Here is a 15,440-nt window from a genome sequence, read left to right as displayed (position 1 = left end):
CAATGTGCTGATGGATGGAGCGCTTATGCGCATGTGATCGAACGGGACAGAGGAACACAGAGACGCTCTGCTGTGACGGACTCGTGACCTTCGACCCTTCTGCTGTGCGTCTTCCTCAAATGAACCTATGAATCTAACAAACACGGTTAGGTCACATTCCAATCTAAAATGAAGATGAAAAAGAAAGAAATTGTATTTTACATAAACATAATCAATACTGATGGAGGACTACGGTGACATTGCTTTTTATGCCAATTAAACAGCTCAGTTTTTAATAATTTAAACAATTTATTAATCCAAGAAAGTTGAAATTGAAAATTAAAGGATGTTTAAATACAAAACATTAAACAAATATTTACTATAATTATTATTATTCAGCTGCGATCAAAGCTGAATTTGTGATAAATTACAGTTTAACAGATATTCACACAGAAAACAGATATTTTAAATTGTAATAATATTACACTATTTTTACTATATTTTTCATGGAACAAATGCAGCCTTGGTGAAGAGAAAAGACTTTGTAAGTCTCTTATGCTCATAAAAGTTCCATTTATTTGATCAAAAAACTAATATTATGAAATACTGCAAATCAAAATAAAAACTAAATTTTTATTTTACTATAAAATATAATTTATTCCTGTGAAGCAAAGCTGAATGTTCATCAGCCATTACCCCAGTCTTCAGTGTCACATGATCCTTCAGAAATTAGGAGTGGACTGGAATAATAATGCTGAAAATTCAGCTTTGCATCAGAGGAATAAATTATATTTTAAAGTATATTTAAATAGAAAACCACTATTTTAAATTGCATTAACATTTGACAATGCTAGTTTTTTTTTCTGTATTTTTAATCAAATAATCGCAGAAAATATGAGCAGGAAAGTCTCCTTTAAAAAGCATAAATCATTTCAAAAAGCATTGTATATATGTATATATGTATATATATATTTAGTTTATTTTAATTCATATGGTGAATTATAATTCACATAATCATAATGTTGCATGTTCAATATAAAGTAAAATTATGTATACATACTAAGAAATTAAATAATTCATCCTTTTTTTTCATTACATTTCAAAAAATGCAAAAATATAATTCATAAATATCATTTTGCATGTTTAGGTCACATTAAATCCCAAAATGAAGACAAAAAATAAATTTAGATTTTACATAAACACTATGAAACCTTACTTTCATTTCATGTCAAATAAAGATTTGATTTAAAAATGTTTTTTTTTATTATTATTAATTAAAGTGTAATAATCTTTTTGTATAAATTCTTACAAAATATAATTAAAAATAATAAATTACAACTTTTTCAACTTGTTTTTTGGTGCTACACTAATGCGAATTTAGGGGGATTTTAGCGTAAATGTCATGAAAAAATTGTCACAAAAACACAAATATAAATCTAAGCTGCTCTTAGCTGGTCTCCCAGGCTTGATAGAAGGCCAAAAACCTTCTGAAACCAGCTAAACACACCAGACTCAACAAAACCACCATATGTCTAGATTAAAGCGGTTTGGTCAGAGTCTGGTAGATTGGTTTGGTTTGCATTACCAAAACAAACCAGATTAGGCAACCAAACCAGCCAGACTGGCTTAGACCAACAAAATGAATGCACATGCTTAAAAACCTAAAACCGAAACCAAAGAAAACATCTTTTGTTAATCATTTTCAGCATTTTTCTTTATAAATATATGACTTTGGGTTGTAATATGTGAACTGGCAATGCTCTACCTCAATTTAAGTTTCTGTTTACACTAAATTTAGTGAATAAAACACACTGTACCCATGGTATACTCTTGACACATGCCACCATACTCAATGATTTCAATGTTATTGACATGCTATTCAAAGAAAACCATGGTGTCTTGTCTTGTCTCTTCATATCAAATGCAAACGGTGAAGGCATCACTGCAAATATTAGGTTGCACACTGCAAAAATTTGCACAAGATCCAGTTTCTGGAAGAAAAAGCCAGCGTTTGCCCTTGTGTTTGTCGTGCCCTTTCCGCAGATCGATACGTCAAGAAAATGTCATCCGTCTGTGCGTTAAGTAACCAAAGCCCTGAAAAGAAACATCATAACAAAGTAAGACTCAAGCAGAACGAACGCACGATTCACAGCTACAGCGCAAAAGGTTAAAACTATAGAGAATAACGCTTAAATTTCATCTGCCACTGCAGGCCAAACACAATCTGAGCACTTTACAAACTCAAAAAGCAAATAACTTTGGAAGTCGGACTGGAAGATGCCATTAGCGCGGAGGAAACGTCCCATAAACGCTTCCTAACGGCGTGAACTCGCGCTCCTGCCGGACGAGCCCGGTTCACGTATCAAGTGTAATTCATGCCCAATGATATTTGCAATAATGTGAGCTTTCAGATAATGTGGATTTCTGCTAAACGGCCAGCCAAGCGGTCATTAGCATGCACATAAGTGGTTTCACCCTTTTAGCTGGAGAAAGGGGCAAAAATCAATCAAGGGAAGTGAGCCTAAATCTATAACATTATGGGTTTTATATTCCTCACAAACTGGCCATCAATCTGCGCACGACTAATGCTCCCACAATGCATTTCACTCAGAAAATAGGAAGATTCAAATGGCAGAGAAATGACTTCGGTATCTGAGATCACAGCTATTCCTGAAAGCTCACTTAACAGCTCAAACAACACGCAGCGGTAATATACTACCACACAGACCAGAGCAAAACCACCGTCTTCTATCAAATCAACATTGTCTAATTGATTAAGAAATCTGACCATGATGCACTGAAATTAAGCTTGTAAAACTTTTGAAAACAAAATGCAAAACTGAATAATATTCTGAAGTACATTTTTGTATTATAATAATAATTGTCATTGGAAAAAAATATTTATTAAAAAACTGATGAAGAAACATTTTGAAAGTAAAAAAATAAACAAATAAATATTACACTATAGATGTAGAAGATAAATATGAGAAAAAGTGATTAATTGTCGCAATGCAATGCTATTCTTGTATTCATTTTCTCTCTAAATATTAAAAATAGATAAAGAAACATTTCTGTTTTATTATTGATAATAAGAAATGTTTCTTGAGCAGCAAATCAGTATATAATTTTTTTTAACTTGAAAAATACTTAAATGCTACTCGTCTTGTGGAAAATGTGATTAATTGTCAACGCAAAATTATATTACATTTATTTTCCTAATAAATTGGAATAAAATAAAATATAAAATAACAATCTAAGAACAATAAAATAAACAAAACATAAAATACAATATAATAAGATTAAATAAAATAAAAAGAAATGGAGAATAAAATTAAAATAAAAGCTGATAAATACTTCTGAAGTCTGAGAACGATGAAATAAAGTAAAAAATAAAATACATTAAAATAAAATAAATAAAATAAAAAATGATAAAAATCTGAAGTCTAAGTACAATAAAATAAATAATAAAATAAAATATAAAATCAAATAAGATGAAATAAAAAAGGAAAATAAAATAAAAACTGATAAACAATCTGAAGTCTAAGAACATAATATTTATAAATAAAATGATAAAATAAAATAAAGTGAAAAAAAATAAATAAAATAATAAACACTTCTGAAGTCTAAGAATAATAAAATATAAAATAATAATAAATAAATAAATAAATAAATAATAATGATAATAAAATAAGGTGAAATAAAATAAAATAAAATTAAAATAAAATAGAAACTGACACACACTTCTGAAGTCTAAGAACTATAATATAAAATAAAAACTGATACATGTCTAAAGTCTAAGAAAAACTATTTTCAACATAAGACTTAAATGTTAAGACTGGAGTAATGATGCTGAAAAGTCAGTTTTAATCACAAAAATAAATGACATTTTACACTATATTCACACAGAAAACAGCTATTTTAAATATTGTAATAATATTTCACAATTTTTAGTTTTACTTTCTTTTTTTTAAAACAAATGCAGCTTGGGTGAGCAGAAGAGACGTCTTTCTGCTGTATCTACACTACAATAATTCAATAAACATAAATAAAAATAAATCCTTCCATGATGCATTGAAATGCAGTTTGTAAAATGACGAAACCTTCCTGAAGTCTAAGCAGCATCAGACGCATACAGACGGACGATCTGATCGATACTGCGATCAACACTCGCTCATCATTTATCTGCTAAAATGAAACTGGTAATTAGATTCCTGATTATCATTAACGACGTTTGATTCAATCTGCTCTGCATCTCCGCGACCCCTGGCCATTTCATTTTCAAGACCTAATCAAAATGAATATGAAACTCCAGCATTATTAAAACAGACAGACAACAAACGCATTTATTACGGAGCAAACGCTTGTGTTTTTGTGGTTGCAGCCAGCCTGAGTTCTCGTTTTCAAAAAGACTGATTAGAGAGAGAAAGTAAAATAAAAATAAAATAAAACATAAATAAAAACTGATAAACACTTCTGAAGTTTAAGAAAAATAAAATAAAAATATAAAATAATACAATTTAAATTGAAAATAAAATAAAAACAATCTAAAGTGTAAGTACAATAAAATAAAATTATATATAAAATAATAAAATAAAATAAACGCAGCCAGCCTGGCTTTCAGTGAGCTTTCAAAAAGACTGATTAGAGAAAGAAAAATAAAAATAAAATAAAATTGAAAATAAAATTAAATAAAATGTAAATAAAAACTAATAAACACTTCTGAAGTCTATGAACAAAAAATAAATAAATAAATAAATAAATAAAAATAATCTGAAGTCTAAGAACAATAAAATAAAAATATATCTAAAATAATAAAATAAAATTGAAAATAAAATGAAATTTAATTTAAATAAAAACTGATAAACACTTCTGAAGTCCAAGAACAATAAAATAAAATATTTATAAAATAAAACAAGATGATGAAAAAATGTTTTCAAAAAGACTGATTAGAGAGAAAATAAAAAGAAAAGATGATAAAATAAAATTGAAAATAAAATTAAATAAAAATTGATAAACACTTGCTAAACAATTGCTATATATATATATATATATATATATATATATATATATATATATATAAAACGAAAACAAAAATAAAATAAAAACAATCTAAGAATAATAAAAAACATATATAAAATAATAAAATAAAATGCTGACAAAATGTTTTCAAAGGCTGATTAGAGAGAAAATAAAATAAAAAATAAAATAAAAATAAATGATGATAAAATAAAATTGAAAATAAAATAAAATAAAATTCAAATAAACACTTCTGAAGTCTAAGAACAAAAAAAATAAACTAAATAAAATTGAAAATGAAATTAAATTCAAATAAAAACTGATAAACACTTCTGAAGTCCAAGAACAATAAAATAAAAAAAATTAAATACAAAACAATAAAGTAAAATAAAAACAATCTGAAGTCTAAGAACAATAAAATATAAATAAAATAAAATAATTAAAATATGTTTTCAAAAAGACTAGAGAGAGAAAGTGAAGGGAGGATTAGCAGATAAACACGGGACACGTCTCTTCAGAAGAGGGAAACATTTGGTTTCAAATCTCCTCTGGCCTTCGCAACCTCTGCATGTATAATCAATGACAAACAGCAGACACTCAAGTTACTGTTTCACTGGATCAACCAAACGGAAAAAGATCCCGTCCCGACCGCAGCTGGACTGCTCTGGATTTTCCCACAGAGCTGCCGGAGCAAATGCAAAGCCTTTGTCATCATTCACTCATTCTTCAAACTCGTACGCTGTGATTTTTACTGCTTCACTCAGCTCTTTTCAATGACCACTGCATGCTGGGATCCAAACTACTTTAACAGGAGTTCTTTATGGATCCTGACAGCTCTATTTATGCTTCTTTTGTAGGAAACGAGCAGTGTGAACATTCAGATAAAACCCTGTAAATGCAGAATTGTTTAGTACAAAGGGCCAAAAATTAAACTTGATTGAGGAACGTTGGCCTAAAATAAATACAGCGTTATATACAATTATACAATTATTTTAAAAATATATTTTTAATGATTAAAATGAATAATTATTATTTTATTAATAATAATAATAATAATTATTATTGTTATTAAATAAAATGCTAATTTAAATTTTATTTATTATTTATATAAATTTTTTAATTTACAAAATTCACTTGTTTTTTTACATTTAAAAAAGTTAAAACCAATGTTAATATAAATTAATAAAAAAAAATGAATAGTTTTTTTCATTTAAGTTTATTTTTTAATCAAGCTTTCAAATATTTTTTTTAATTTAAATCATTTAAAAAATTGAATAGCTTTTCAATTAAGCTTTTAATTATGAATTAAAAACACAATTTAAATAAAAATAATTAAATAAAAAATCACTTACTGACTGAGAGGCATTGGCCTAAAATAAATATTGCATTATATACAATTATTCACTGATTATTATTAAAAAAAATTATTAAATTATTTTTTATACAATTAAAAATTCAACAGCTTTTAAATTAAGCTTGAATTTTTCACTAGAAAAAAATTCTAAAAATAGAACTTAAAATAGAATAATTAATTAAATGTAAATGTAATTTTTTTTAACAATTTATATTGTTTTTTACATTTTAATGCAAAAAAAAAATGTTAATAAATGATAAAAAATTGCTTTATTTTTTAAAATATTTTTCAAATAAAATTCACTTACATTGTTTTTTACTTTTCAATGCAAAAATAAAATAATATCAAACTTTATTGAGGGTTGTGGGCCAAAAGCATTATATTACACTATATTAAAATGCATAAAATTTTAAAACAAAACAAGTTTTAATTATTTTATTTAAATTTACTTTTATTATTATTGTTTTTTTTATTTCAATGCAAAAAAAAAACACAAAAAAAAAAAAACATAAGAATTAAGGATATATATTAATTGCATGTTTTTTCCTCTTTTTATGAGACATGGACTGCCAAACTAAAGAACAGATTTCTGTCATCTCTGCTTTAAGATGAATGATTAGAGAAGAAAAAGATCTAAAACCGGTTTGATCGTCTGTTTTTCCACTTACATGAGTTTAAAACATCTCCTAAAAGAGTGGAGGAATCATAAAGGAGCTTGTCAACACGTATAATTGCCTTCACAAGAAAAACAGCTGAGAGTCTGAGCGCCTGTGATTTTCCTCTCTCTGACTCCTGCGCTTTTAAAATAGGCTCCAAATCATAGTAATCACAGACCTGCAGCAATTATCAAACTTTGTGTGAGTACGATATAATCACTGAGCATTATTTTAAATATAGCAGCTGAATGCTGGACGGCGTGTGGAGTTTCACATCACACTCTATATTTACACCCAACCACAAACTCTACAACTCAACGTCTATATCTCAAACTAACAAAGATCACGTTCTGATTCAGTCTAGAAAAACACAAACTTCCCTGAAATAAACATGTGAGATAAGACTTGTTTGAGCCAAAACTATGTCAAACTCCAGCTTCAATACTCCCAGAATCCTTTAAACTCAACCAAACTTCCCTTCTATGTACTAGACTTCTAATACATTTAAACTCATTCAAGCTAACCTGCTAATAACTTGCATTAGCATGTTGCTAGCATGATTTTAACATGATTACCAAATTGCTAGCATTATTAGCATGTTCCTAGCATGATTTTAACACAATTACCAAAGTTGATAGCTTGTTTCTAGCATGATTAGCATGTTGCTAGCATGATTTTAACATGATTACCAAATTGCTAGCATTATTAGCATGTTCCTAGCATGATTTTAACACAATTGCCAAGTTGATAGCTTGTTTCTAGCATTATTAGCATGTTGCTAGCATGATTTTAACACAATTATCAAGTTGCTAGCTTGTTTCTAGCATGAACACGATTACCAAATTGCTAACCTGTTTCTAGCATGATTAGCATGTTGCTAGCATGATTTTTACACGATTACCAAGTTGCTAGCTTGTGTCTAGCATGATTAGCATGTTGCTTGCATGATTTTAACAATTACCAAGTTGCTAGCTTGTTTCTAGCAATCATGCTAGAAACATGCTAACAACTTGCTAAACATGCTAGCAACTTGCTAATCATGCTAGAAAAATGCTAGAAACATGCTAGCAACTTGCTAATCATGCCAGAAACATGCTAATCATGCTAGAAACATGCTAACAACTTGCTAATCATGCTAGAAACATACTAGCAACTTGCTAATCATGCTAGAAACATGCTAGCAACTTGCTAATCATGCTAGAAACATGCTAGTAACTTGCTAATCATGCTAGAAACATGCTAGCAACTTGTTAATCATGCTAGAAACATGCTAGCAACTTGCTAATCATGCTAGAAACATGCTAGCAACTTGCTAATCATGCTAGAAACATGTTAACAACTTGCTAATCATGCTAGAAACATGCTAGCAACTTGCTAATCATGCTAGAAACATGCTAGCAACTTGCTAATCATGCTAGAAACATGCTAGCAACTTGCTAATCATGCTAGAAACATGCTAGCAACTTGTTAATCATGCTAGAAACATGCTAGCAACTTGTTAATCATGCTAGAAACATGCTAGCAACTTGCTAATCATGCTAGAAACATGCTAGCAACTTGCTAATCATGCTAGAAACAGGCTAGCAACTTGCTAATCATGCTAGAAACATGCTAGCAACTTGCTAATCTTGCTAGAAACAAGCTAATCATGCTAGAATCATGCTAGCAACTTGCTAATCATGCTAGAAACATGCTAGCAACTTGCTAATCATGCTAGAAACATGCTAACAACTTGCTAATCATGCTAGAAACATGCTAGCAACTTGCTAATCATGCCAGAAACATGCTAACAACTTGCTAATCATGCTAGAAACATGCTAACAACTTGCTAATCATGCTAGAAACATGCTAGCAACTTGTTAATCTTGCTAGAAACATGCTAATCATGCTAGAAGCATGCTAGCAACTTGCTAATCATGCTAGAAACATGTTAGCAACTTGCTAATCATGCTAGAAACATGCTAGCAACTTGCTAATCATGCTAGAAACATGCTAACAACTTGCTAATCATGCTAGAAACATGCTAACAACTTGCTAATCATGTTAAGTTTCAGACTGAAAACCCTTAAACATAAAACTTTTAAAGCTGTGAAATCTTTTTAAACTTCTTAAACTTTTTTTAAACTTTTAAAACTTCTTCCAACTTTCTGGTCCAGCTTTCTAAAGCCAACTTCAAAGTTTGTCGTGACAAACCTTTTTTAATCTAGTTTTTCTGGTCCTATTATTTCTTCTAATTTTAGTCCCAACACTCTGTAATTCTTGTTTGATTTGCACTTGAAACATGCAAACAACACTCTGGCAGTGAGGTTAACAAAAACTCATTTTGAAGGTGTTTTGAGGTTTGAACTGGAAAACGAAATAAAAACCCTGATTTTTGGCTGTGAAAGACGGGTGGAGAGGGTGAAAGCGTATCTGAGGTGTGATATGGGGTTTCTGGATGGTGAAGAGGCCTGTGGTTGTGTTGTGGAGGAAGAGGATGAGGAAGGGCGGCACTCACTCTGCATACAGAGCCCATCTGTGCAGTTCTTGGACTGCAGCACCGTTCCCTCACAGTCCTTGCCGCCATTTTTGGGAGCCGGAGCGCTGCATTCTCGTCGTCTCCAGTGAGTGCATTCTGTCCCACACGTCGACCACTTGCTCCACTCCGTCCACAGGCCGTCCACTACAGGAAACACAACACACTCAACCTATGGGTAATGCTTATTTAGTCAATAAAATATTTCAAATATATATGTTTTAATTTTAAGCCATTTTTAAATATCTTATTTGCTAAAATAAAATTTAATTAAATTATTTGAGACTGCATTGATTGTTTAAATAAAGATTAATATACCCCTTTAAATCTGTTTTACAAATACTAACTGTAAATTATTAAAATTATTATGCATAACAAATTTTAATTGGAAAAATAAAATGATTAATAAATATAATATATAATATAATACAATACAATATAAATATAATATGTATGTTTGAGACCACATTGAAAATATTTTTTTAACATCAAAATTGGGAATTATTTATTCTATTAAACTTTTTATATTAAAAAGAAAATGTAATTGATACTTAGTGTAAATTACTAAAATGTTTAATGTTAATCTTTAATATAATATAAAAAAGTGGGATTTTTTAAATTTAAATATTTATCCCATTTAATCCAAATTATTTAAATATTTACATAAAATGTAAAAAAAAAAAATAATAATAATAATAACAAATCCAAATTGTAAATTACTCAAATTATGCTGATACTGAACAATTTGTAAAGAAAAAAGTTAAATAAAAAAAATGCAATATATAATATATGTAACATTTGACACTTAAATTGAGATTTAAATTTTAAATAAATATTTATCCTATTTAATACCATTTAAATATTTATGTAAATAAAATGTAAATAAAAATAATAATAATAATTACAAATACAAATTGTAAATTACGCAAATTATGCTGATAATTTGTAAAGAAAAAAGTTAAATAAAAAATGCGCTATATAATATAATATATGTAACATTTGAGTCCACATTGAAAATGTGGGATTTTAAAATGTTAAATAAATATTATTTAATGCTATTTAAATAGTTATGCAAATAAAATAATAAAAATAATAGTTAAAAATAACAAATTGTAAATTACTCAAATTACACTGATAACAATTTGTAAGAAAAAAAAAATGCAATATATAATATAATATACTTTACTATAATATATATATATTTGAGACCACATAGAAAATGTGGGATTTTTTTTTTTTTACATTTAAATACTATTTAATCTTAATTATTTAAACATTTACATAAATTTAATGTAAATAATATTAATAATAATAATTGCACATACAAATTGTAAATTGCTCATTATGCTGATATCAATTTGTAAAGACAAAAAGTTAAATTAAAAAAAATAAAATATATAACATTGAAAATGTAGGATTTTTTTATTTAAATAAATATTTATCCTATTTAATCCTAATTATTTAAATATTTAAATAAATACATAAATATTATCTAAATAATAATTAAAAAATAATTACAAATTGTAAATTAGTCAAATTATGCTGATAACAATCTGTAAAGACAAAAAGTTACATGAAAAAAATGAAATACATAATATAATATATAATATATTATTTGAGACCACATTAAAAACGTAGGATTTTAAAAATTTAAATAAATATTTATTCAATTTAATCCTAATTATTTAAATATGTAAATTATGATACAAAATAATATTACAAATAATATAATATAATGTAATAATACCAACTAGAAATGAAAAAGTTAAATGCAAAAAATCCAATAGAATCATTGAAAATGTGAGATATTATGTAAGATACAATTAAATACTAAAACAAGGATTTATGCTATGAATCTATGAAACATTAAGTAAATGTAATTTTTTTTATTACATTTAACTTGATTTGTAAATTACTCAAATGATAACACTATATCAGCATTATCAGCCGTTAGTTAGCACACTCTCTAAACATTGACATTAGAGACAGAAATAAAAACACAAGTGTTGTCGTACCTGGACACAGCGGGTTACAGGCCAGTTTCTGTATGGCTTGACCCTCACAGATGGCTCCTCCGTTGAGAGGCGCGGGATTGGTGCAGCTGCGCGTCCTCTTCTGATAGCCCCGCCCACAACGACTGCTGCACACCGACCACTCCGTCCACGTCGACCAGCCGCCGTTCACTACAGGTAGACAATCAATTATTAGCCACTCACTCTCATTTATTCATCGCATCTGTGCCTTTGATGGAAAACCCAGTAAGACTCATGGGAGAGCGATTCCTCTCTCAATCAATCAGTGAACGCCATTCAAGAGGCTGAAGAGAGAGACGCGATCGTGGCTGTGATAGAGAAAGATTCTCCGTTTATCACAACAAACGCTGATGAGCTCTTGAGCACAACCTGGAACGACACACTTACAGCAATAATTCACCCAAAATAAAGCTGCTGTCAGGCTCATGCAAACCTGCTTCACTTTGTTCCTTCAGGGGAATATGACAGGAGATCTTTAGCAGGATCTTTCCTTTCCATAGAATGAATGCTGACAGAGACTAAAGCCATATCTTATCAAAATATGTGACTAAGTACATTAATATATGACTACATATAAGATCTAGCTGACATTTGAAGGATGGAACATGGCTTTAAATCTGATTTTTCTGGTTTTTTTTCATTTTAAAAGCAGTATAAAAAAAATTGCCTTCCAATAAAGTCATACAAGTTTAGAACAAAACGATATGGAAACTTGTTTCTGATACTGAAAAAAATATTAATGTAAGGTAACACTTTTATATCAGTTTATTTCACACAATTCAGACTTTTTCAATTCACTTTTTTCTTCACAATCATGTTTATCTCATAATTCAATCAGAAGTTTATATCTTAAAATTAATCTCACAATTGTGAATTTATATCTCACAAATTGGACTTATTTTCTCACAATCATAAGTTCCTCCCCCTACCTCACAATTCACTTTTTTCATCTCACAATTGTGCACTCTTACAATTCAGACTTTCTTCACACAATTGTGGGTTTATCTTATTTCACTTTTTCCCTCACAATCATGTTTATATCAGTTCACTTTTTTTTTTAGAACTGTGCATTTATGCATTACAATTTAGATTTTTTTCTCACAATTCAGAATTTTTTTTCTCACAATTGTGGCTTTATATCTCAATTCATTTTTTTCACAATTGTGTTTATCTCACAATTCACAGTACAGTCCTGAGTTTTTATCACTTAATTCATGTTTTTCTCATGAGTTTATATCTCACATTCAGACTATTTTCTCACAATTCTATATTTATAATTCACAATTCAGACTTTTTTTCTCACAATCACGAATTTCTCAATTCAGAATTTTCTTTCTCATAATTGTTTTTATATCTCACAATTCACAGTACAGTCCTGAGTTTCTCTAAATTCACATTTTTTCCTCAATCATGGGTTTCTCAGAATTCAGACTTTTTGCATACAATTGTTTTTCACATTGTTTCTTGCAATTGCAAGATTGTTTCTCACAATTCAGTCTTTTCAGAGCTAATATCTGACAGTTCTGAAAAAGTCTGAAATGTGATTCTTTTTATAAACTGTTACTTTAAGACGCATTGGTTTCTTATAAAATCCTAGATTTGCTCGACATTCTTCTGTTGTGGCGGAGATGATGAAGTTTCGCACCATGATCCGCTTCTAATCAGAACACGTCTGTCCGTCTGTCTGAACTTCCTCTGACACACGTGTGCGTGATGGAGCCGCTCTGGAGGATGGATTGTGGTTCATTTCTTCCGCGGATGAGCTGAGATCAAAGCGCTCGTCCTCCCAGTCTGCGTTCAGGTCTGAATGAGCAGGCGAGGGATTGTGGCCTTTTGTCTCCAGAAATCCATCACAGATTTGTGCCCTTTTTTAGTTTCCATCGGATTTAACCCAACCACACGTGGAGAGCATAACTCTTGTCTTTCATCTCAGGACAACAAGTCAGAAGTGTAGGGTGATGATGGGCAGAAAGAGCTCAGAATAGTGTGTTAATCTGGTAAGTGAAGGGGGTTTAGTATGTCAGCGTCAGCAGTGAGGGACGGGAGACAAAACTCCAGCCCAATGCTGGTTTTTTGCTGGTTTATGCTGGTCCTTGACCAGCAACATGACCAGCAAAGGACCAGCATAAACCAGCAAAAGACCAGCATTAACCAGCGAAGGACCAGCAGTAACCAGTGAAGAACCAGCATTAACCAGCGAAGGACCAGCATAAACCAGCGAAGGACCAGCAGTAACCAGTGAAGAACCAGCATTAACCAGCGAAAGACCAGCAGTAACCAGTGAAGAACCAGCATTAACCAGTGAAGGACCAGCATAAACCAGCGAAGGACCAGCAGTAACCAGTGAAGAACCAGCATTAACCAGTGAAGAAACAGCATTAACCAGCAAAAGACCAGCATTAACCAGCGAAGGACCAGCATTAACCAGCGAAGGACCAGCATTAACCAGTGAAGGACCAGCATTAACCAGTGAAGGACCAGCATTAACCAGTGAAGGACCAGCATTAACCAGTGAAGAACCAGCATTAACCAGTGAAGAAACAGCATTAACCAGCAAAGGGCCAGCATAAACCAGCAAAAGACCAGCATTAACCAGCGAAGGACCAGCATTAACCAGTGAAGGACCAGCAGTAACCAGTGAAGAACCAGCATTAACCAGTGAAGAAACAGCATTAACCAGCAAAAGACCAGCATTAACCAGCGAAGGACCAGCAGTAACCAGTGAAGAACCAGCATTAACCAGTGAAGAAACAGCATTAACCAGCAAAAGACCAGCATTAACCAGCGAAGGACCAGCATTAACCAGTGAAGGACCAGCAGTAACCAGCGAAGGACCAGCAGTAACCAGTGAAGGACCAGCATTAACCAGCGAAGGACCAGCATTAACCAGCGAAGGACCAGCATTAACCAGCGAAGGACCAGCATTAACCAGTGAAGGACCAGCATTAACCAGCGAAGGACCAGCAGTAACCAGTGAAGAACCAGCATTAACCAGCGAAGGACCAGCAGTAACCAGTGAAGAACCAGCATTAACCAGTGAAGGACCAGCATTAACCAGCGAAGGACCAGCATTAACCAGCGAAGGACCAGCATTAACCAGTGAAGGACCAGCATTAACCAGTGAAGGACCAGCATTAACCAGTGAAGGACCAGCATTAACCAGTGAAGGACCAGCATAAACCAGCAAAAGACCAGCATTAACCAGCGAAGAACCAGCATTAACCAGCGAAGGACCAGCAGTAACCAGTGAAGAACCAGCATTAACCAGTGAAGAAACAGCATTAACCAGCAAAAGACCAGCATTAACCAGCGAAGGACCAGCATTAACCAGTGAAGGACCAGCAGTAACCAGCGAAGGACCAGCAGTAACCAGTGAAGGACCAGCATTAACCAGCGAAGGACCAGCAGTAACCAGTGAAGGACCAGCATTAACCAGCGAAGGACCAGCAGTAACCAGTGAAGAACCAGCATTAACCAGCGAAGGACCAGCAGTAACCAGTGAAGGACCAGCAGTAACCAGTGAAGAACCAGCATTAACCAGTGAAGAAACAGCATTAACCAGCAAAAGACCAGCATTAACCAGCGAAGGACCAGCATTAACCAGTGAAGGACCAGCAGTAACCAGCGAAGGACCAGCAGTAACCAGTGAAGGACCAGCATTAACCAGCGAAGGACCAGCATTAACCAGCGAAGGACCAGCAGTAACCAGTGAAGAACCAGCATTAACCAGTGAAGAAACAGCATTAACCAGCAAAAGACCAGCATTAACCAGCGAAGGACCAGCATTAACCAGCGAAGGACCAGCAGTAACCAGTGAAGAACCAGCATTAACCAGTGAAGAAACAGCATTAACCAGCAAAAGACCAGCATTAACCAGCGAAGGACCA

The 15,440-nt window shown here is 31.5% G+C and overlaps 1 protein-coding gene across 1 annotated transcript in view; it reads right to left on the bottom strand.

Moving 5' to 3' along the window:
* The window catches only part of unc5cb (unc-5 netrin receptor Cb), a 43,958-nt gene extending 30,757 nt beyond the window's left edge, over positions 1-13,201 (bottom strand). The window contains exons 1-3 of the mRNA XM_073830186.1: positions 13,162-13,201; positions 11,536-11,703; positions 9,503-9,667 (exon numbers count right to left, since the gene is read on the bottom strand). Of these exons, the coding sequence (XP_073686287.1) occupies positions 9,503-9,667; positions 11,536-11,703; positions 13,162-13,201 (373 nt within the window). The remainder of the gene's footprint in view (positions 1-9,502; positions 9,668-11,535; positions 11,704-13,161) is intronic.
* Between the last annotated feature and the right edge of the window lie 2,239 nt (positions 13,202-15,440).

Source organism: Garra rufa, chromosome 23 (assembly GCF_049309525.1).
Source record: "Garra rufa chromosome 23, GarRuf1.0, whole genome shotgun sequence".
NCBI lineage: Eukaryota > Metazoa > Chordata > Actinopteri > Cypriniformes > Cyprinidae > Garra > Garra rufa.
Note: the sequence above shows the minus strand (reverse complement) of the source record. Positions and strands in the feature narration are given on the sequence as shown.